This window comes from Pinus tabuliformis, chromosome 4_1, assembly GCF_031772625.1.
Source record: "Pinus tabuliformis cultivar Carrire ecotype Pingquan chromosome 4_1, CPIR1, whole genome shotgun sequence".
In the NCBI taxonomy this organism is placed as follows: Eukaryota; Viridiplantae; Streptophyta; class Pinopsida; order Pinales; family Pinaceae; genus Pinus; species Pinus tabuliformis.
Window position 1 is genome coordinate 518220793 of NC_142303.1, and position 23554 is coordinate 518244346.

Below are 23554 nucleotides of genomic sequence, written 5' to 3' on the forward strand. Positions count from 1 at the left end.
AATGTGCTCATAGTCTACCGTTTGCACCCATTCTTCATCATATACTTCTAAGATAATTGCTTCTGGAAGGGCACCAGATAGATCCATTTCCACACATATTCGGGCGAAGGAGGTATATTTACCTTTGAGAGTTGCCTTTGATATTTTGAGAAAATGCCCCAGCTTATTGCCTATAATTTTCAAGGACTCTGGTAGCCAGTAATCCAGAGGTAAAGAGTATAGCCTGATCCATACCGGTACTAATGTGAATGTTTCACTTTCCAACACAAATTTCACCGTCCAAGGATGCATGTAGAGTCCTGCTGCAACATAGAAGTAGGGTCCCCCCTCAAACACCCTATCTTTGTCCTCTAGGCTCGCAAACACCACCGTGAAAAAGCCCTTAGATCCCAGATGCAAATGTATTTCTCCCTTGGGCTTCCAATGGCTCCTCATCCAGATGTATAAAGCCCTCTCCGTTGGCCATAACCCCATGAACTTGCAGATGATTGCATGTTCTCTCATATGGTCCAAGCGCATCGCAGGATCACTCAATATGACCCAGGGAATGATGTTCGATTTGGGTTTACAGACTCCCGTAGTTCTTGTGGAAGTCGTTTTTCCGCTACCACCTCCCTTCTCCTTTTCTTTACTTGTTTCCTGTTGATTCCCTTCCTGATCCTGAGATTCATTTCTTCCAACTATATCCTTGCCTCCTGCTTCTAAAATATTTCCCGATGGTTTTTTGAAAAGCTTCCCTCCTGCTTCCTTGCCTCCTTCTGTGACTACCTGACTATAGGAGGGAGCGGCATTCCCCCCTGCGCTTCCCGCCATGGAACCCTAATACAAAACCCTAGCATCAACTTCAATCCTTGTTCAAGTCGCCAACCTTATTTCACTTTCAATCCAATCGTTCATATACTTAATGTAACTGTACACTTAGGAAAAAGATATGTGCCTTTACGTGATGAATACTACTGTAAAGAGAGAAAAGTGAACAACCATTTACAATCTGAATTCAAATCCAACTTCAACTAATATCTATTGTAATTTAATATCTATTCTAAAGTTGTGATGATTTTCAAATCTAACTTTAACTAATATATAGAGAATAGATCTAATAATTGAAATCTCTGCACTAAATTCAATCTTTTATAAATGTTAACCACCGTCATACAAATTTAGATCTTCATTTTGACTATCATATTTGCATGTATATGTACGAGTATTATAATCCAAAATTACGTAGACGAACAAATTTCGCTACCAATAAAATATGTTAAAGTGATATAGATTTTTGAAGTATCATATTTGAATTTCATTTTTTTTTTATTTAAAACTAAATGGATCTACACAAGAAACCGATGTTTCTTATTTGAAAAAATAATGAATCTAAGCTTTTGTGGAAGTTTTTTGTAGTGTCATGATCCGGATTATCCACAGTTTCTTGTTCATTCTGCCGACATTTCAAACCCCAAAGGGGGTCCATCATCAGGACTAAATCAAACTGTGGATAATCCGGATCATGACACTACAATAATGAATCTACCTAACTGATTGCTACTGCAGAAATATTAGAAGCACAGACCTAACTTACTACTATCCTCGTTATAGTTAGAAGCCCAGATATGACTGACTACTGTGATCTCTTTATAGTTCATATATTAAATTTCCAAACTTCTTAAATTAGTAGATAATATATTTGTTGAACTTAATTTAATTGTAGATTTAAGAAATATTTCAAAATCTAGTTTACCTTAATTTGAATTAAGATAAAAAAAAATTACCATATTTTTGTCTATTAAATTCTAAAATATTCTTATAATTTATAATTAACATTTTTATAATTTATCATTAGCAAAAATATTTTCATAATTTATAATTAACATATTTTCATAATTTATAATTAACATAAAAATACTTGGGAAGGAGAATCACTATAGTAACCTACATAGTATAAAGAATTGGCTCTAAAATATTGTCACCTAGATGGTATAAAAAATTAGTCACCTAGATGGTATAAAAAATTGGCAGTTGAATAGAGAATCCATTGGTATAGATGACATCCAGATTTTTCGTCCGGACATTTTCACTTATTAGTCATTAATCTGGACAATTCCACCTATAAGTAATATCTATAGTCAATATCCATGAAAATTAGTTGCAAGCATGGATTTCTCATCTTTTTTTAACCATAGACTTAACACAAAGACTTAACACTTATGGCTTTGAAAAGGGGAGATTGAAATTATTAAATAAAATTTATTGTTTTAGCTATTAAAATTTCTTAATTAAGATTTTGTTAGATTTTTTAACAATAAAATTGTAATATTTTTGTTAAATTTTTATTGGATTTTCAAAAACTAGTTGTTTAATATAACCATTACCTATTAATATTTTAATGAAATAATATTATTATTTATATATTATTTTTCAAAACTTAACTTATTTAATAATATTTGTTTTAATAGATTAATAAATTAATATAATAATTTAAATATTATTGTCCAAATATAGCGGTTACTTGACATTATGTCTCTACATTGCTCTCTATTTAAGCCTATGTCATGGTCTGCCTCTTCATTTAGTCCTGATGATGAACCACACTTATTGATTCAAAAGGCCTTGGCCAAAAAATTCTCCTATGTGATTTCTACTGAAAAACTTTGCTTAACCATAAAATTGTGATATTATTGTCAAATTTTAGGTTTAGATTTTTACTAGATTTTTTAACAATAAAATTGTGATATTTTATTAAATTCTTGGTTTAGATTTTTTTTAGTCAAATTCTTGGTTTAAATTTTTGTTGACTTTTGATATCGAAATACTCATTCTTTTTTAAGAATATTTCAAAGTCTAATTAAATCTATTAAAAATATTTAAAAATATTTTCCATTAATTTTTTTTGAAATATTTTCACAATCTACAATTAATTTTACAATTTACAATCTACATGTTCATGGCTAAGAATCACTACCTTGACTTGGATGGTATGAAGAATTTTCTCTTGAACATAGAATCTATTGACATGGAAAACGTCCAGATTCTCCTCTTCCAGTACCTCAAACAACTTTGAGGTAAGATGAGTAGAACGCTTGAGAGTGATGATTCTTATCAAAAGAGGATCCGACCCACCTGGCTGCTCGATTCTCACTGCTGGTAAATTCAACACCTTCCCATCAGTTGAATCAATTGACTCCATGCGTTCATCACTGACGTTTTCCTCAGTCCCTTTGATATCCAAGGCCGAAGCATCCTTGCAGCCACCATTGCTGGATGGTGTTGAAATTATTTGAGAAGAGGGAGTAGTTGGAACTACCATTTGTTTCTGCAAAAATAGAAAGAAAAAAAATATAGGGAGCAACCGGATTTCATGGATAGATTACTACGAAATTCAAATACAATGAGCTTGACAAAGATTGCAGAGGCTGAAAACATAGAATAAATTTAAAATTAAAAATAGAATGAACAAGATCTTGTTTCTAATGCTTCCATGATGCCACGATGCATCTTATTATTTATTATAGTCATATCCTATAACATAAGATTTAGAAGCTATGTCAAGCCCCTTTTTGAGGGAGACTATCTCAGACATAGTAGAGATCTCTTACTTCCTCTTTTCTTGGACTTCTTATTTTGAGCTTCCTCCACTTCTTCCATGATATGGGCTTCTTCTATTCTTTTGATTTAGTCCCTTTAAGACAAACTTTTCTGAATGTCCATAATTTTACATTCATAGCATTGAATCTCAGCTATGCTCTTCTTTCTTTTTCCAAGAAACAAATTTTCCAAACTTCCCTTTTCTTTCTGCATATGTTTGAGTCCTTTAACCTTCAACATTTTTCCCCTCAACTTGTCTTCTTCTATCTTGCATAGAAACCACAATTTGTTGAATGAGGTAACTTTCTTATCCTCGTGGATATTTGTTACCTTGTTCATCAGTTAGTGCATTTAGAAAAATGATGATTATCTTCTTATCATCTCACCTAGATCTTGTAGTTGAGACCTTATGAAGATATCCTTTATTCTTTGATACCTCCAATTTTGTGTAGATCAAATCTAATTCATGTGACCTTATTTATCACATCTTCAAAGGATATTCTTACGAGCTTATTATATACATCTCTTTGATGTCTCCAATATTGCTATATGAGGGGGCCTTTCATAAGAATCCATTTCCATGAATTCAGAGAAGACCTTTTGATGTGTTCAATGACTTCACCTTCTTTGAGGACTATGTCTATCCTCCTTTTCATGCAAGGAATTTCGATGACCCAACCAGATTATAGATCTCCTTGCAAATACGAAGTCATTTTACCAAATTTAATTAAATAATGAAAGATACTTAGTTGACAAGTGAGAATGAAATCTTCATCTTGATCACTTTGGTGATGGTTGAAGAAGATATATTAGTTCTCCCTTTTTGATGATCTTCTTCCAAATGAAAAATCATTTCTTCAATAAAGAAGACAATGCCTTTTGATCTAGATCCTTTTGATGATGGTGATTGATGAGGATTTCTTTGTTGCTTCCTTAGATGATCTTCTTCAAGGGAAAGGATATCGTCCTTGCTTCAATGAGAGGGAACTTGCCTCATAGCTTTGAATATGATGATAATGCCTTCTTGCTTTCAAGATACTTCAACTACTTTGGTAGTGAATGAGTGCAGATGAGAATTACTTCTAGGGTTTTGACTTTCTTCAAGATGATGTGATCTTCATATTTAAATTCCTTCGAGCTACCTTGCTTTGTAGATAACTTGATGATGGTTTTTGTGGTCTTTTGATGATTATTAGAGGATCCAAAACTTTTGTTGTTGTAGACTACTTCTTCGATCTAAGATTTTATCCTTCAATGTAGATTTTGATCTTTTGCTTTGATAACCTTCAACTTGCTTTGATGCCTTTCTTGAAACTCTATCCTTGAGTGTCTCTTTTATTAGATGCCCTTCCTTTGACTTCAGCGCCTTAGCTTGGATACCATGATGAGAAATCTAGGGCATTAGCATTAGGAGATTTCTATAGTATTAGTGACTGCTTGTGAACGTTTTTTCCTTGTTTGTATTAGGATCTTCTTTATGTTAGTTTTTAGTGTTCTTCTTCATCAAACAATAACCAATACATGAACATAAAATACAAGAGACACAGCATGTAGGCTATGAGACAAGTGCAAAACCTCTCACTCTTTGAGAGGAAAACCCACACAAATTCTTCTTATAGAGATTCCAATTGACAAATACCAAGACTAACAACCTTCAGCTAGTAGCATCTCCAATATCAAGACACAATTCCTCTTGACATTCAAAATTATGCTTCTCTCCTCTTCCACTTCGATCTTCTTCATATCTAGACCTTCTTCATGAGATATTATCGAGACCTTGTCATATACTATTGATCTTCTTCTAAGATCATCACTATGGTATAGCACCGAGACAGTGAGGGGATGTCACTATGATATCATAGAAATATTTCCAAGTTTCTCTGCTTCAATCTAAAATATGACCTCTGCAATTACACCGAAACAAAGAGAGACCCTTCTTGTATTTATATCGAACTGTGATTATTGTAGTCTTCACCAAATTTACTCCTTGTTGTACCGAGACAGAGTTTCACCTTTGTCACTGTAATCCGAACATGTTGTTATTCTTTATCACTATGATGTATCAATCCGAACTCGAAAAAAAGGATCCAAACTTTTGTTGATTGAGATTAGTCTTCCTCATCTCTTCGTTGTCCCTTTCATCGAACCTGTCTTCTATTCTACCCATCGGAAAAACTCAGAGACATGTGACTAAATTTTTTTCCTTTTGAGCTAGGGCGAGGTTGTTATTTATAGTGTTTTGTCTATTATATATAAGCCGACATGAGACAGTGAACCGGTGTGTCTGACATGAGTTAGTTTCCATGACTTGACGCCGACATGAAGTGAAGAGGATTGTGCTTGTCTTTGGAGGGCTTTCTAGACACTTAAATAACTCATATACATTTTACACATGCTCAAGTAGATCTCTTCATACATCACATTAATTATTTGACCTTAATGACAAATCCTAAGGCTCTCAATGGGAACCATCTAAAATAAAATTCACTTGCTCATGAAACCATGAAGTAAGGCTTACAAAAATAAAGTGATTTTCTTCATTACATCATTTACAAAAGTCACAATAACATGTCACTATGAGGACCAAACCTCGTTACACTTTTCAACAATTTTATCATATTGCCAAGTTAACTTCTATTAGATTTCTTTTATCTATTTCTACAACGTTTGATTTTGAAGTAGATCACATGTATGTGAAGACAACATTCCTACATTGGGATCTGAAATAAGAAATCTTCACATGACGCAGCCATATGGATTTATGGTGAAGCGAAAGAAACAACTGGCATATAGGTTAAAAAAAATCCCTATATGGATTAAAGCAATCACCATGTGGTATCAAAAAATTGATACTTATATATTGCAACTTGGCTTCACAAGGAGAAGAGAAAATTGTTGTGTATATTTCAGATTAGTTGGTGATCGTATTATTTATTTATCTTGTATGTGGATAATATGCTATAGGTTGGAAATGACGAGGAAATCATTCAAGAAGTGAAAACTTAATTGTCCTCTAATCTTGACATAAAGGATCTTAGTGCTGCAAATTTACTTTTGGACATGGAGATTAAATAAGATTGGGAAAACAGGAAACTCTGGTTAAATTGGAGAAAATATGTTGTGATAATATTTCTTAGGTTTAATATGAAGGAATATAAACCATCAATGATCACTATTATTGTAGGTTTAAATTATTTGTAGAGCAATGTCCCAAGCCACGGGAATAGGAATAGACATGTTTCGTTCTCAATATACTAGTGTGGTTAGAAGTTTGATGTATACAATGCTTTGTACTAAACTAAACATTACACATGCAGTGGGAGTATTGAGCAGGTTTATGTTAAAACTATGGAAGGATAATTGAACAATAGTCAAGACGGTTTTTAGGTATTTGCATGGCAATATTAGTTATGGATTGTGCTACCAAGGAACACCATGATTGTATAGTGTTGGACATACATGGATTTATTGATTTGGATTGGGTTGGAGATATGGATAATAAAAATTCTAGAACAATGTGTACTGGAACTCTCAACTACAGAAGCTGAGTACATGGCAATTACTCATATACACAAGGAAGCGATATGGTTACAATGATTTTTTTCAAGTATTAGGTTGGTATAGTGAGTTGTGAGGATAGATTTCAATAGTCAGAGTGTATCATTCTAAGACAAATCATATTGATGTTTAGTATCACTTTGTGAGAGATATGATTGAAGAAAATGTGGTCTTTCTAATGAAGGTGGACACTTTGAAGGATGTTTTAGATTCGTTAACAAAATATGTGAGCACTGAGAAGTCATCTTGGTGTAGAGAAACAATGAGCATTATTGCTCTGCATTTTTGATCATCTACTACTACAACTCCTTGTGTGAAAATAAAAAACGAGTGGGAGAATGTTGGGTATGTGATATATCCTTTGCATGAACACCACCATCCACTATATGATGTGATGGTCGCAGCAAGAGGGTTAGATAGAGGGGTGGAAACCCCTCTGTCGAGGGGCCGCAATGGGGAAACCCCCTCATTTTCACCCTTACGAAAAAATTTGGGTGGTTTTTGTATTCATCTTTGGTGGTTTTCGGCACATGGTTTTCACTTTTAGTATTTTTGTGGTGCATAGCGGTTTAGCCCATGGTTTTGTAGTTTCAGTTAAGGAACTATGGTTGTATTGTAATCCAAGGTAAATGGATTGTCAGTTATATTGTATTGTAATATTGTAAAAGATTGATAATATTGAAAAATAGTATATTGTAATATTGTACATATTAATAATATCGAAAGAAAAAAATTGGTTTTTCGAGTTTAGGTTAAAATCTCTTTGTTAATGTGCATGTGTTCCATTGCATCTTTTATATATTATTAAGAATTGATTTGCAAGAACTAATAGTACTAGGTTAAAACCTACATCCTCCTTTGTTATGCTCGCAAATTGCCTCTCAAATGGTTTGTTGAACCATGGAACAAGATACAATGCTAAAGAATGGAACCCCTTCTCCTCCCAGTGACTCGATATTTAACATAGTCCAATAGCCATCTAGGGGTAGGGTTTTGACTTCCTCAACCATCAATTGTGATAAGGTTTTGGGCCTTTTAGAATATTTTAGGATGTTCACATATGGCTAGCCTCACATGTGTGAGTAATGGGCAGTTGATGCAACATCCACAAGTACCATGGTGGTCAACAAGGTATGTCAAGTTTGCATGGTTGTGAAGGTCTCAAGGTGTAGATCAACGTAGAGGCTGCGGCAAACCTTCTAGGCATAACAATTCCAACAAATGTTATTAGATATCTCAAATTAGCTCAAGAAGGTTCCAAATCTAATTTTCTAAACTGGGACGTGCCATAAAATGGGACTTTCATGCAAATTCCTTCAATTTTTCTACCTAAAATGCATTAAGATAGATGACAAACTATAATTATATAATAACCCAATCTTAAGTCATAATGAAAAATAATGTTCAGTGGTGAGGCGACCATAATTACATGGCCATTTAGCCCCTACTAACTTTATAAAACATATCCATCTAAACTCTGATAAATGCAACTAAAATCACATCACCATCACCCAAGATCTCATACACATGCACTCTTAAAAAAGAACACCAATAACGCATTTCAAATGCTTTTCACTCCATGTTAGTGGTTCATATTTTTACTTAGTTAGCTACAATGATATTAATTAGGTCAAAATATATGGTTAGGAGGAAGTTAATGATGAACAATTCCCTTTGTCTTGATGTAAAAGCAATCGCTTGGTGTAAAACATGGCAATACTATGTTGCTCTATTGACTACTAGGCCCTATGTCCCAAACCAAGAAGGAAGTAGTGTCCATCTAGAGATGACTTTGGAAGATTACGTTAATTGTATTCCTTAGAAACTTGTGCAAACTCAAGTTTGATGCAAGTCCGAGTATATTGATAATCACCCTACATTCTTTAATGGGCAACAACCATGATGTTAGAGGTGTGATTCAAACCAACCCTCGAACAAATAGAAATTTTGAAAATGAATATGATGAAAATATATATTTCCTGAGAGTATATTTATCTTAACATTGTATCTTATGGAATGCATTCATGTATTAGATAATGGAATTGTCACCAGCTTAAAATAAAATGAGTGTTCTATTCATATACTTATTCTCACAGACATCTTTCCATTTGTACAGAGGTTCATTTCTATTATGCTCTTTCCATTCAAAATGTCTTCTATTTCTATTTTGCTTTTTTAGCAACAGCCCAACTACAGAGCTTGCGTCTCAGGCCATCTGTGTCTAGCTTAGATGGCATGAGGACTTGTAAAAACCATGAGGTATATTACAACGATGCAGCTGATTATCTGATAAAACGAAGGTGAATTCTAAACCCTGCATTTACTTTTTGATCAATCGTTCATATACTTTTTTTTTTTGCTAAGTAAGAGACGAACCTTCTATTAATCAAAATAAATTACATAAAGTACAGTGAGCCCCAGATAGCAGGGGCGGCAAAGAAGCAAGCAGGACCAAAACCCCAGGTCAAAGAGGTGCTAACAGCAACCCACCGGAGATTCCATTGAGCAAATGGGTACGAGACCCATGTGCAGCAAACCGACACTCCGAACCAGCAGCCAGCAAACAACAAGCACACTCAATCCCCACCATTGATGACAAGGTCCCGATCCAACGGCTAGCGCGGAAATCGCAAGGTCCAGAAGCTCGGGGAATAGTCGCGCGATAAGAGCGGTTTCCTCGCAACCCTCAATGCCACACGTCACCCCCTGACAGGAATCACTAACATTTACCCAAAACCAGAAACCAACAAAGCGCCACATGATATCCATTCAATGAAATGTAATTTGGTTTTGCGGAGAGCCGGGCCCATAGAGGGACCCACCGTGGACCATCAGGTCCGAAGCCTTGAGTAACTCACCCGACAAATCCCAACCGTAGAAAGGAGCAGCCCAATCCAATGCCCCACGGAGATATCGCGCGACCTAGATGCGCGGAGGTTAACCGCGCGATGAGAGCGGTTTCCTCTCTCATCACGATGCCACGTGTAACCCTCTGAGTGGAATCGCATGCTCCTTCCACTAAACCAAAAACCATTCGAAGCCCGCATGATATACCACTCATGGTTTTGCGTTCGTGGTTTCGCCAAATGAAGGTCGTCCATCCAATCCCATTGAGCCAACTGTATATCGGCATACCAATCTGTGTCAATGCCTGACTCGAAGCCTTCATCCGTCCTCCAAAAGCCATGAAAGACGAATTAGGTGATGTTATCCTCACCCCTATCCTTTGGTTTAGCACTTTCCATCCATGCATCCCAATCTGTATTTTCCAGCGTGACACAATCCTCTCGAAGCTTCCCGGCAGGAAGCAACTCCCATGGGTGCCGAGAGTCCCTGGCCTTATTGGCCACTCCTTCATTGGCCAATCTGTCTGCCAGCATGTTTGCTTTCCTTCTGACATGAACAAATCTTAAAGTTTTAAGGATTTGTAAGTGTGCTTGGATGACGTGAAAAACCTGCAGCAACTTCCAGTGCTTAGACACTTTATCTGGCAAGGTACCATTTTGGATCTTCTTGGCTGCTTTGATAACCAATTCTGAATCTGCTTCTATGATGACATTCTGAATATTTGTCTCCACCAGGATCTCCAAACATTGATCTAAAGCCAAAAGTTCAGCCATGTTATTGGTACCCTTCTCCAGATGGCCATGGAAAATGAATTTTGTGTGACCCTCAGGATCCCTAATGGCACCCCCGAAGCCAGCTTCCCCAGGATTTCCCTTAGAGGCTCCATCAATATTAACTTTGAAGAAGCCCTAAGGAGGTGGTTACCAACCCTTGTCCCCAGAGTTTGTTGCTCTCACTTCCTTCTTTAATCCTTGAGGGTTGATGGACTAAAGACCCAAATTAATAATAATGTGTTCCTCATGAGGCAGAGGAGGATTCGAGGGAGTTGTTCTCAGAATGCTCCTAACTGTTTCCTTGAGCTATTTTGAAATCTGATTGATGATAAGCAGGGGCTCCCTGGCTCTATTTTTGAAGATCCGCATATTGCGTTCTTTCCAAATATTCCATATGACAAAGCCTGGTAAAAGCATCTAGGCTTTGTTGAAATTCTCATTTTCTGAGAAATTCTTCCTCCATTTTGATAAAGTGTTGGATATGCTAAGCTTGTCCCTGTCAGTCTGTTTGAAGCTTGAGGCCACCCAATCCCAAATTTTAGCAGAAAAGGAACAAAGATTTAGAAGGTGTTCAATCGTTTCCTCATGAGAGCCACAAAGGAGACATTTAGAGGGGCCAATGAAACCTTTCTTAAGAAGGTTTTCCCAAGTTCGGATTTTCCTTTGATGAACTAGCCAAATAAATAATTTTATTTTCATCCAATGAGGAGTTTGCCACAACTCCTGCCAGACTTTCTCTGCATTTCCAAAGTTAAATCATGTGATTGCCTGTTTGGCCTCTTTGAGGTTATAGTTGCCTTCATTATTCTTTCCCCATCTTAATTGGTCAGGTGAGGAGGAAACTAGAATCCTTCTTTGCTCTAAGTCCATGGCAAGAACCTCTGCCATGGCCTTCAAAGGGCTCTCTTCATTATAACTTAGATCCTTCCATTTCCTCCATTTTTCCTTATCCCTTCCCTGATCCCAGAAATCTTTTACTAATGAAAGACCTTTGCTGTCTGTGTCTCTCTTGAGGGCTGCCAGTTCGTTCCTGTTGCCAGCTGTCCTCCCAGAAGCGAGCCCTGTCCCCTGCTCAAATTTCCCAAAAACAGTGTTGTTGAACAATCCATTTGTTCTCCCACGCAAGGTTCCATATGTGTGAGCCCTTGATTTGACCTGTCATTCTAATGTGATCTTGTTCCTGCCAGTGCTTGGCATACTTTTGTGTCCAAAGCTTGGCCCAAGGGGCATTCGGCTTCTTGATCCAATTCCACCAGAGCTTTTCTCCCGAAGCTTGACTCTGGGTTTCTAGATCATGCAGCCCCAAACCACCATGGCTTTTTGGCTTGCAGAGCTTGTCCCAGGCAACTAGAGCCCATTTATTTTTCTCTTCCCCTCTGCCCCACAGAAAGTTTCTTTGAATGCTTCTTATTTGCTGCTTAATACCTTGAGGAGCAGGGATAGCTGCAAACATGAAAATGGGAATGGCCTGCAATACCGCTTGAGTAAGCACAAGTCACCCTGCAAAGTTTAGAGCCCTGCAAGTCCAATTGCTGATTTTGTCCTGAAGTTTGTTTAAAACAGGCTCCCAAATTTGCTTACTCAGAGGTTTGTCTGTAAGAGGAATGCCAAGATATTTGGAAGGCAACTGGTCCCTTTGAAAACCAAGAATCTTGGTGATATGTCTCTGAATAGCAATATTAGTGTTAAAGAAAAAAACTTTGGACTTGTTTTGGCTTACCTTTGTGCCTGCTACCATAGTGAAATCGTTTAAGATGTCTTTGATTGCCTTTGCTTCCCTAACTGTGGGAATGCCCTACAGCATAGTATCATCCACAAATTGTTGATGCGTGTTAGCCTCTCCATCCGGGGTGAGCTTGATCCCCTGAATCCTACCTTCAACATTTGCTACTTTGATTGCCCTACCAAGCCCTTCCATCATGAGGACAAAGAGGAAGGGGGAGAGCGGATCACCTTGTCTGAGCCCTCTGGAAGGTGTAAAAGTGTTAGAGGGAGCTCCATTAAGCAGAATGGAGAAGCTGGTCGAGGTGACTAGAGCCATAACCCATCTTATCCAGTTATGGTTGAAGCCATAGGCTTTTAGAATGGCTCTAATGTAAGACCAGTTGAGTTTGTCATAGGCTTTCGCAAGGTCCAATTGAATGATCATACCTGCTTGCTTGTTGCTTTTGAGAGAGTGTACCACCTCATGTGCTTGGATGATGTTGTTCAGAATCTGTCTTCCTTCCACATTGCCTGTTTGCTCTTCTGAGATGAGAGTAGGAAGCAGAGGCTTGAGTCTGTTGGCTATCACTTTGGAGATGATTTTATACACCACATTACATAAGGCAATGGGCCTAAACCCATCCGGAGTCATAGCATTTTCCTTTTTGGGGATTAAAGCTATAAAGGTCGCATTCAGTGCTTTCAAAACCTTTTTGTGTTGTCTTGAGTCTTCCACAACCTCGAGGATATCCTATTTGACTGTATCCCAGCAGGCTTTGAAGAAATCAACATTGAAACCATCTGGACATGGTGCTTTTCCACTTTGCATTTCCTTGATTACCTCACTAACCTCCTCTTCCGAGACTGGCCTGTTGAGATTGTGGTTGTCCTCGCTAGTGACTAACTTGGGAATGTGCTGGGTGAACTTATCAATGAACTTGGATCTATCTTCCAATGGCTCCTTTACATTATTAGAGAAGTGTTGTACTAGGGTTGATTCCATGTCCTTATGAGTGACAAGTTCAATACCTTGAGAATCCTTTAGCTTTGTGATTCTGTTATGTGCCCTGTGGGCCATATTGGATTTGTGGAAGAACTTAGTATTCCTTTCTCCCTCTTTTATCCATTGAATTCTGGATTTCTGTCTCCAAAATGTTTCCTCTTGTAAGCAACGCTCCTCCCATTCTTCCTACAAGGAGTCAGTCAGTTTTTGCCTTTCCTCATTGAAGCCCTCTGTGATGTTGATCTGATTGATTTCCTGGAGTTTCTGCTCAGTGCTCATTCTAGCCTTGATGATATCACCAAATTCCTTTTTGTTCCACTCCTTAAGTTTGGATTTAATGTGTTTCAGTCTCTGCTGGAGCATGTACATCTTAGTGCCCTGAATATTCAAATCCTCCTTCCACCATTTGGCAATGTTACTGGTGAAATTGGGGTGAGAAAGCCAGGCATTTTCGAATCTGAATGGCCTATTTCTCGGAGTGCCCATAAAAGAGGCTTCTAGCTAGACTGGCCAATGATCCGAGCCTCCAAAGGGCAGAATGGATGTAGTGATGGCTGAACCTGCAAGGAGGAGATCCTCAGAGACGATAAACCTATCCAGTTTGGACGCCACTTGGGAAACCCCTCCTCTTTTGTTGTTCCAAGTGAAGGTTCCATTTATAGTCTCGGTATCCACCAGTCCCATGTTCATGAGGAAATCTTGGAAGGCTTCAAAGTCTCTACCAAGCTGTCTAGTGCCTCCTTTTTTTCCGAGAGAGATCTTATCATATTGAAATCTCCTGCTAGTATCCAGGGTATATTGGGATAGCGTGCTCTGAGACCTTCCAAGGAGGTGAGCAGCTTGAGTTTATCAGCTTGTTGTTGAGGGCCATATACATTAGTTATCATGTAAGTTTCTTTGTCACCTACGGGACTACACACCAAAGAAAGATAGTTCCTGGACGCTTCAGCATCCAGGATTCCCAATTTCTGTGGATCCCACAACGTGAGAATCCCTCCTGCAGAGTTATTAGCTTTAACTTCCAAATAATCATACTTGATTAACCATTTATTATGCACTTCTCTTATTTTCTCCATAGAACATTTTGTCTCCTGAATAAAGACCATATCCGGTTTTACTTCTTTTATTCTATTGCTGAGATTTCTCTGTTTCCTTCTACTACCTAAACCCCTAATATTCCAGGTTGTAAGCTTCATTAAGAAAGGTTGGTAAAAGAGTAGCTGGTAAGGTCTTTCATCTTACCTGAGTTAATCATTAGTTTTCCACATTCAGTTAGCAATTCATTCTGTCTTTTCCTTCCTCTTTTTCTTCCTGGGTTTTTTGGAGATAGTGTCTGCGGGTTCTCCATCATTTTGACCCCACTCTGCTCTTGGCTTTCATGGCTTCTTTTGACTCCAGTTCCCTTCGATTGTGCCCTCCATAGATAGAGTTGTTGTACTCGATCATAATCTTCTTTTGGCAATGAGTCCACTCCTTTGTTCTTTCCTTGTTCCAGAAATTTTTCTAGATCGAGATTTTCCCTATCTAGAATCTCCTGCAGTTCATGATCCTCCGTGCTTGCCTCACTTGGGGTCATCTCTTGGTCCTTGCTGATCTCCATGCAGCTCTATGGTTCCTCTGTCTGCTGGTTGTTTGTTGGGATGTCCTCCGTTTCAGTTTCCATATCCTGCTCCTTGGGAACGTTCTCCTTGACTTGTGTTGTCTCCTCGCTCTCCTCCCCTTCCTCTAGGATTTTGAAACTATTATGTCTTGTCTGTATGTCTTCGCTTGGCTTCTTGTGTGATCTTCTACCCCCTTTCCCTTTGCCCCCAACCTTGGTAAAACCCTCATGATCTTTGTTCACAGAGGTTTTCCCATTGCTTTCCACATTGTTTGTGGGGCAGTCTCTAAATAGATGACCATGTTCATGACATTTGCGACATCTGAATGGAATGTGCTCATAGTCTACTGTTTGCACCCATTCTTCATCATATACTTCTAAGGTTATTCCTTCCGGAAGGGCCCCAGATAGATCCATTTCCACACATATACGGGTGAAGGAGGTATATTTACCTTTGAGAGTTGCCTCTGATATTTTGAGAAAATGCCCCAGCTTATTGCCTATAACTTTCAAGGACTCTGGTAGCCAGTAATCCAAAGGTAAAGAGTATAGCCTGATCCATACCGGTACTGATGTGAATGTTTCACTTTCTGGCACAAATTTCACCATCCAGGGACGCATGTAGAGTCCTGCTGCAGCGTAGAAGTAGTGTCCCCCTAAAACACCCTATCTTTGTCCTCTAGGCTCACAAACACCACCGTGAAGAAACCCTTAGATCCCAAATGCAAATGTATTTCTCCCTTGGGCTTCCAATGGCTCCTGATCCAGATGTATAAAGCCCTCTCCGTTGGCCATAACCCCATGAACTTGCAGATGATCGCATGTTCTCTCATATGGTCCCTATGCGCTTGAATCGCAGGATCACTCAATATGACCCAGGGAATGATGTTCAATTTGGGTTTGCAGACTCCCATAGTTCTTGTGGAAGTCGTTTTTCCGCTACCACCTCCCTTCTCCTTTTCTTTACTTGTTTCCTGCCTCCCTTCTCCTTTTCTTTACTTGTTTCCTGTTGATTCCCTTCCTGATCCTGGGATTCATTTCTTCCAACTGTCTCCTTGCCTCTTGCTTCTGAAATCTTTCCCGATGGTTTTTTGAAAAGCTTCCTTGCCTCCTTCTGTGACTACCTGACTATAGGAGAGAGCAGTGCTCCCCCCTGCGCTTCCCGCCATGGAACCCTAATACAAAACCCTAGCATCAACTTCGATCCTTGTTCAAGTCGCCAACCTTATTTCACTTTCAATCCAACCGTTCATATACTTAATGTAACTGTACACTTAGGAAAAATATATGTGCCTTTACATGATGAATATTACTGTAGAGAAAAGTGAACAACCATTTACAATCTGAATTCAAATCCAACTTCAACTAATATCTATTGTAATTTAATATCTATTCTAAAGTTGTGATGATTTTCAAATCTAACTTTAACTAATATATAGAGAATAGATCTAATAATTGAAATCTTTGCACTAAATTCAATCTTTATAAACGTTAACCACCGTCATACACATTTAGATCTTCATTTTGACTATCATATTTGCATGTGCATGTACGAGTATTATAATCCAAAATTACGTAGACGAACAAATTTCGCTACCAATAAAATTTGTTAAGTGATATATATTTTTGAAGTATCATATTTGAATTTCAATTTTTTTTATTTAAAACTAAATGGATCTACACAACAAACGATGTTTCTTATTTGAAAAAATAATGAATCTACCTAACAAATTGCTACTGCAGAAATATTAGAAGCACAGACCTAACTTACTACTATCCTTGTTATAGTTAGAAGCCCACATATGACTGACCAATGTGATTTCTTTATAGTTTATGATGATGATGATGATGATGGTGGTGGTGGTTAACGTCCACTGAGACCAAATTGGTCTATCAGACCTACAATTTTCTTAGTTTTTAATTATCTGGCTCCTCGTCTTTCTTGGCGAGATTGGTGCTATAGCTTTCTTTTTTTTCTCTATGGTCTTCCAACTTCCTTTATCTTGCATCTCCTTCATCTCTTCTGGTTCTTGGGACATTGGTGTCTTAGCTTCGTGATCTATTGTGTTCGTCCTTTTGAAGATAGTCGGAGAAGAAGTTTGGTCTAGGAGATCTGCTTTGCTGTTAAATGAAGATTTATTTTGTGCAGTATTCGAATCCTCATAGCTGTTGATTTGTTGGGCGGGGCTTTCTCCCTGCTTGTCTTGAGAGTTGTTTCTTTCTTGCCCGATTTCTTGTGATTCAGAGTTTTCTCTAGAGTATTCTTCTTTGATGACAGTGTAGTGTTCTTTTTGTGCTCCTTCCCACCATGTAGATTTGTGGTGGTTTTTCTAGCAGAATTTTTCTGGGAGGTTTTTGGGCAATTTTTGGCTAGATGGCCTGTCTCAAAGCAAGATCGACATCTGAAGAGGACACTTTCATAATCGAGTTTTTGGTTCCACACATAGTCTTTACTTGTTAGGTTTATTTCAGCTAGGAATCCGGCGCTGAAGTCCATTTCCACACAAATGCGTGCATAGGTGGTTCTGACATATTCCTCTGTTGCTGGGCACCTACAGTAAAATTTCCCAATTACATTTCCAATGGCTTTTAGCGAGGAGAGATTCCAGAGATGCAAGGGTAGGCTTGGCAATCTCACCCAAACTGGTGTTGAGGTTATGACTGCTGTAGAGGGATCGAATGATGGGTTCCATGGCTTCATGAATAGGCCTGATTTTTCCCAAAACCAAGGGCCGGAATCTAGAATACATTGTCTGCTTCCAGGATTTTCAAAATCTACTATAAAGAAACCCCTAGCACAGGGGTAGATATTAATTTCATCAGAAATGACAGGCTTCCATACCTCTGAGATCCAATTGTGGAGAGCTGTCAGCCGCGGCCAAAAACCATTGAACCGGCAGATTAGGGCACTTTCGGAAAACTTCAAAGCCTCATCGAGTGAGGCTTGGACCACCTGGACAGTTGGAGCTGGGGCTTCACTGACGATATGGGCAGGAGCTTGCCCTCCAGAAGCGGATGAGCCAACAGCTATTTTCGCGAAGCTGAGAGCCATATTTTACTTGCTCGTAGACCCCAGCCACAAAGAAATAAGGCAGAAGATAAGATTAGATCTAGATCTAGCCGCAGAAGATTAGATCTAGAACTTAGCCGCCTAGATCTAGATCTAGCCGCAGAAGATTAGATCTAGAACGCAAAATGTGCAATCTCACCTAAATAGCGAGTGCAGATCAGAATTATTAAGAACCAGATGCCTACTTAATGGATCGGGGATGCCCACAAGCCGTTCACAACTCTGAAAATCCCCACTATAATTCTCAGGAGCAGGCCGCCAAAAGGACAACGTGTTGTCTCTGAATCATTCTTCGCCGATCCGGCGATCTTTGTGCTCCGCGAAATACCCAATCAGGTCGATGGATCACGCAATCAAGCAATGTATGCACGCCGATCACTCACACAAATGGCAGAGAGGATTCGCATTAGCGGAAATACCCTGCATAACCAGTCACTCATCACTTGCAGATCTCAGCCTGAGGTGCAGAGCCGCAGAGCGTGAAGCCGCAGCCGCAGAGCGTGAAGCTGAATAGCGTGAAGCCGCAGTCACTCATCACTCGCAGATCTCAGCCTGAGGTGCAAAGCCGCAGAGCGTTGGTAAATAATATATTTGTTGAACTTAATTTAAATGTAGATTTAAGAAATATTTCAAAATCTAATTAAAAAAATAAAATAAAAATAAAAATTACCATATTTTTGTCTATTAAATTCTAAAATATTCTCATAATATATAATTAACATTTTCATAATTTATAGTTAACAAAAATATTTTCGTAATTTATAATTAACATATTTTCATAATTTATAATTAACATAAAAATACTTGAGAAGGAGAATCACTCTAGTAACCTACCTAGTATAAAGAATTAGCTCTAAAATATTGTCACCTAGATGGTATAAAAAATTGGCACTTGAATAGAGAATCCATTGATATAGAGGACATCCAGATCCTGGACATATTCACTTATTAGTCATTAATCTGGACAATTCCACCTATAAGTAATATCTATAGTCAATCTCCATGAAAATTAGTTGCAAGCGACGGATTTCTCATCTTTTTTTAACCATAGACCTAACACTTATGGCTTTGAAAAGGTGAGATTGAAATTATTAAATAAAATTTATTGTTTTAGCTATTAAAATTTGTTAAACAATAAAATTGTGGTATTTTTGTTAAATTTTTACTGGATTTTTAAAAACTAGTTGTTTAATATAACTATTATTTATTAATATTTTAATGAAATAATATTATTATTTAAATATTATTTTTCAAAACTTAATTTATTTAATAATATTTGTTTTAATAAATTAATATTATAATTTAAATATTATTGTTCAAAGATAGCAGTTACTTGACATTATGTCTTTACATTGATCTCTATTTAAGCCTATCCCATGGTCTACCTCTTCATCTGGTCCTTATCATGAACCACACTTGTTGATTCAAAAGACTTTCGCCAAAAAATTCTCCTATGTAATTTCTACTGAAAAACTTTGCTTAGCCATAAAAATATGATATTTTTGTCAAATTTTTGATTTAGATTTTTGCTGCATCTTTTAACAATAAAATTATGATATTTTTATTAAATTCTGGGTTTAGATTTTTTTAGTCAAATTCTTGGTTTAAATTTTCGTTGGCTTTTGATATGGAAGTACTCATTCTTTTTTAAGAATATTTCAAAGTCTAATTAAATCTATTAAAAATATTTTCAAATCTTTTCGATTAAATTTTTTGAAATATTTTCAGAATCCACAATTAATTTTACAATTTACAATCTACATGTTCATGGCTAAGAATCACTACCTTGACTTGGATGGTATGAAGAATTTTCTCTTGAACGCAGAATCTATTGACATGGAAAACGTCCAGATTCTCCTCTTCCAGTACCTCAAACAACTTTGAGGTAAGATGAGTAGAACGCTTGAGAGTGATGATTCTGATCAAAAGCTGATCCGACCCACCTGGCTGCTCGATTCTCACTGCTGGTAAATTCAACGGTTGCCCATCAGTTGAGTCAAATGACTCCATGCGTTCATCACTGGCGTTTTCCTCAGTCCCTTTGATATCCAAGGCCGAAGCGTCCTTGGAGCCACCATTGCTGGATGGTGTTGAAATTATCTGAGAAGAGGGAGCAGTTGGAACCACCATTTTTTCCTGCAAAAATAGAAAGAAAAAAAACATAGGGAGCAAACCGATTTCATAGATAGATTACTATGAAATTCAAATACAATGAGCTTGACACAGGTTGCAGAGGCTGAAAGAATAAATTTAAAATTGAAAATAGAATGAACAACACTTCTCATTATTGAGTAACTTTAAAATTGGAAAGGGAAGGAACAACTCTCAAATTCAAAATTGGAAATAGAAAGAACACGCTCCATCAGGAAAATGCTGAGACAAACAAAGTCTGTAAAAATTTGTAGGATGATTTTCCTTTCCAGGTGCCTAGTGCCTTCTTTGATGGAGTTGAACAAAACAATATCTGTGGTTGCAGTGTTCATATTGTCATGGAGGATAGCTTACAATATTTTCTATCTTGGTATGGAGGGCAGGGCTCAAACAGTATGGCCGAGGCTAGGGCCCTATCAGGGCTTCTTGCTTTTTGTGACTTTCTTGACATCCAAGATATTTCAGTATACGGCGACTCAAAATCTTTGATAGATCATGTTAATGGGGATGGCCTCATTAGCAGTCCTCACCTTCTCGGCTGGCTAAGCAGAATTATGCACTTTCGGAACTCTTTCAAGCAGTTTTCAATCCAGCATATCCCCCGTTCCAGGAATGTCCAGGCTGACCTCCTCTCCAAGGAAGGCCTTGCGATGGAGCCGGGATCTTGGTCTTTGAGAGTTCTTCATGATGGATCTTCCTTTTTTATTCAGGATCATAGAATCAAGGGAATGTGATTTCTTTCAATTTTTGGCTTATGTAGCTCTTCCTGCATCACGGGATTGTGTCTTTCTTCAATCTGTTTCATATGACTTGCATTTTAGTATTGGGTTATATCTGTCCATGATGTACAACCGCTCAACTTTTCAATACTTGAGCATATTTTTGAGATTTTGGGTCTGATCTCTTGGGGATCTTTCAATTCTGTTTCTATATGCTTTTATAGCCTGGCAGTTTCCTACTGTCATATGAAAATGTACTGCGATCTTTATATTATCTTAATATAAATCTATGATGATTTTTCTGTCTGAAAAAAAACACTCTTTACATCATTAATTTCAAAATTGGAAATAGAACGAACAACTCTTCTCATTTTTGAGCAATTTCAAAATTGGAAATAAAACGAACTCTTTTGAGCATTAAGTAACTGCTAAATAAATTATATAAAAGACAAAGAAACAACAGCAATAAATATAAATAATTAAAGTAAACATCAAATAAACTCCTGAATTCAAACTAAATATAACCTCTAATATACAAAGAACATATCGATTGCTAATTCCCCAAATATCCAGAATCAGAAAGACATAAGCGGCATCAATTATTTGACCACGCCCAATGTCCGATTCCCCAAGAATCAAACAATCAGCAAGGGGCATAGAAACTGGGGACAGTGAAATTAATGCTCTCTTACATAAGCTCAGGGCATAGAAACTGGGGACAGTGAAATTAATGCTCTCTTACCTGATTGGGCCGGGGTAGTATGGATCGAAGTATTTCGAACATGAAATCCATCTGTATTTCTCTCAGAAGAGAATTTCTGAAACTTTTCTTGCGCAGGAATTTAGTTTTCACATATCTTCTTCGCCGCAGCTTGTGACATGCCATTTGTAAAGTCTGTATAATAATTCTCCCGAGCAAAGTCGATACGTCTACTCAGCTCGAAAAATATGTGGAGTCGGTAGCAGCTTGTACCTTGTCTTACTCAGCACACGAGATTCATGCTGCTTAGGGTGAATGGATTCTTTTGTACGATGACATATTAAATCAGCTGTCTGACGCTGGTCCAACTGTGACGAGAAATTGTGAAACCATGAGCGACGTGAAACGTCTGGTTTTCCATAAGAGAAACGTGAAGGGTTTTGACAAGATTTTCCAAGGAAGTATGACAACTCACGTGTATACACACACAAAGGTCTTGTAATGTGATTCCAATGGAGTGTGGCTCAAGAATTTTGATCTTATTTAGTTTGGTAAGGAGTTGTCTATAATGCGGTTTTTTTGGAGATTTCGTGAAGGAATCTGGCAGAAAAAATTGAGGTTAAATTTTGATTTGTATTATTTAAAATGGTTTTTTAACTGTATATTTGGATTCAGCACCCCTGGGACGCTTTGATTGTGCAGAAATTAGCTATCAAACTTGCGATTCCAACCGAATTTTGACAAAAAAAACCCATCGAAAAAACTTCAAAAAATTGCATTATAGACAACTGTGTTTGGTAAACCATAGGATACGTGGCACATTTTGATGGATCCAATAACCAAATCAGATGTGACTGAGATTTCGATAGGAATATTGACTTTTGTCCCACTCTATCCCATCCTCGTAAAAAAGCATGACGAAGCTCTCATTGATTTAACATTGACAACAAGGTGAAGAGGTATTTAACTTACTACAATTAACTTTTAATTATTTTGCTAAAAAAAATAAAGATTTTTTTTATATTTAAAAGTTAGAGTAATTATTTTTTTAAATATTTTAATGGATTATTGTGGAGTTTTAAAATTTCATAAGTGTAATAGCTAATTTAATATTTATGGTATATAATGATGTTTATGGAGAAGAAGAGGGATTGAAATTGGTGGATACTAAATATATATTATTAATCATTATTTTTTAGGTTTATTGTAATATTTTTGTTTGATTCTATGAATGTAAATAGCGTGTATATGTGGAACTAGGCTAGTGAGTCGAGACATTAAATAGGTTGTTGAGCAAAAGGTTGTTTCAGGGTCATGGTGTTCATGTGTGATTTAGGTGGATATTGATGGTCACCCACCTATTCCATTGACTCGCAACATAATTTTCCTATTTTGCCAGTTTCAGGTCCTGAACTTCTAGAGCCGTTTTGAGGCCCTAAACTGTGTTTTTTTGGGGAAATGAGCATTGATTATTGTTTGCGGACGAAAGTTGTTATCCTCATATAAACCTTTCTCACAAGCTATCATGTGTGTCAAACGGAGATCGTACGTCAAAGTTACAACCCTTGGAAGTTGACATTGCAACTTACCCCGCCGAAGCCCATAAGCCTTTGGCGCTTCATCTCGTAGACTTAGGGTTTTGGATGTTTATGATTTCTCATTGTTTCTTCATGATAAAAGGTTCTTTAAGCCTCATCATAACACAACTCAGGAAGGAGAGTAGCCATCATATCTCTTCTCGGAGATAAGTTACCACCGCTTAAGCTAGTTTATTTTCATTTTGCATGTAAACAACTCTAGCATTTTCTATTTATTAATTGAAGTTTAGTTTCATTGTATCTTTGTGTTTT

General features: G+C 37.4%; 1 protein-coding gene across 1 annotated transcript in view; it reads right to left on the minus strand.

Moving 5' to 3' along the window:
* LOC149176851 (uncharacterized) overlaps positions 1–22115 on the minus strand; it is a 36765-nt gene extending 14650 nt beyond the window's left edge. The window contains exons 1-2 of the mRNA XM_089423219.1: positions 21747–22115; positions 19920–20270 (exon numbers count right to left, since the gene is read on the minus strand). Of these exons, the coding sequence (XP_089279345.1) occupies positions 19920–20270; positions 21747–21890 (495 nt within the window). The 5' untranslated portion in view covers positions 21891–22115. The remainder of the gene's footprint in view (positions 1–19919; positions 20271–21746) is intronic.
* Positions 22116–23554: the final 1439 nt, after the last annotated feature.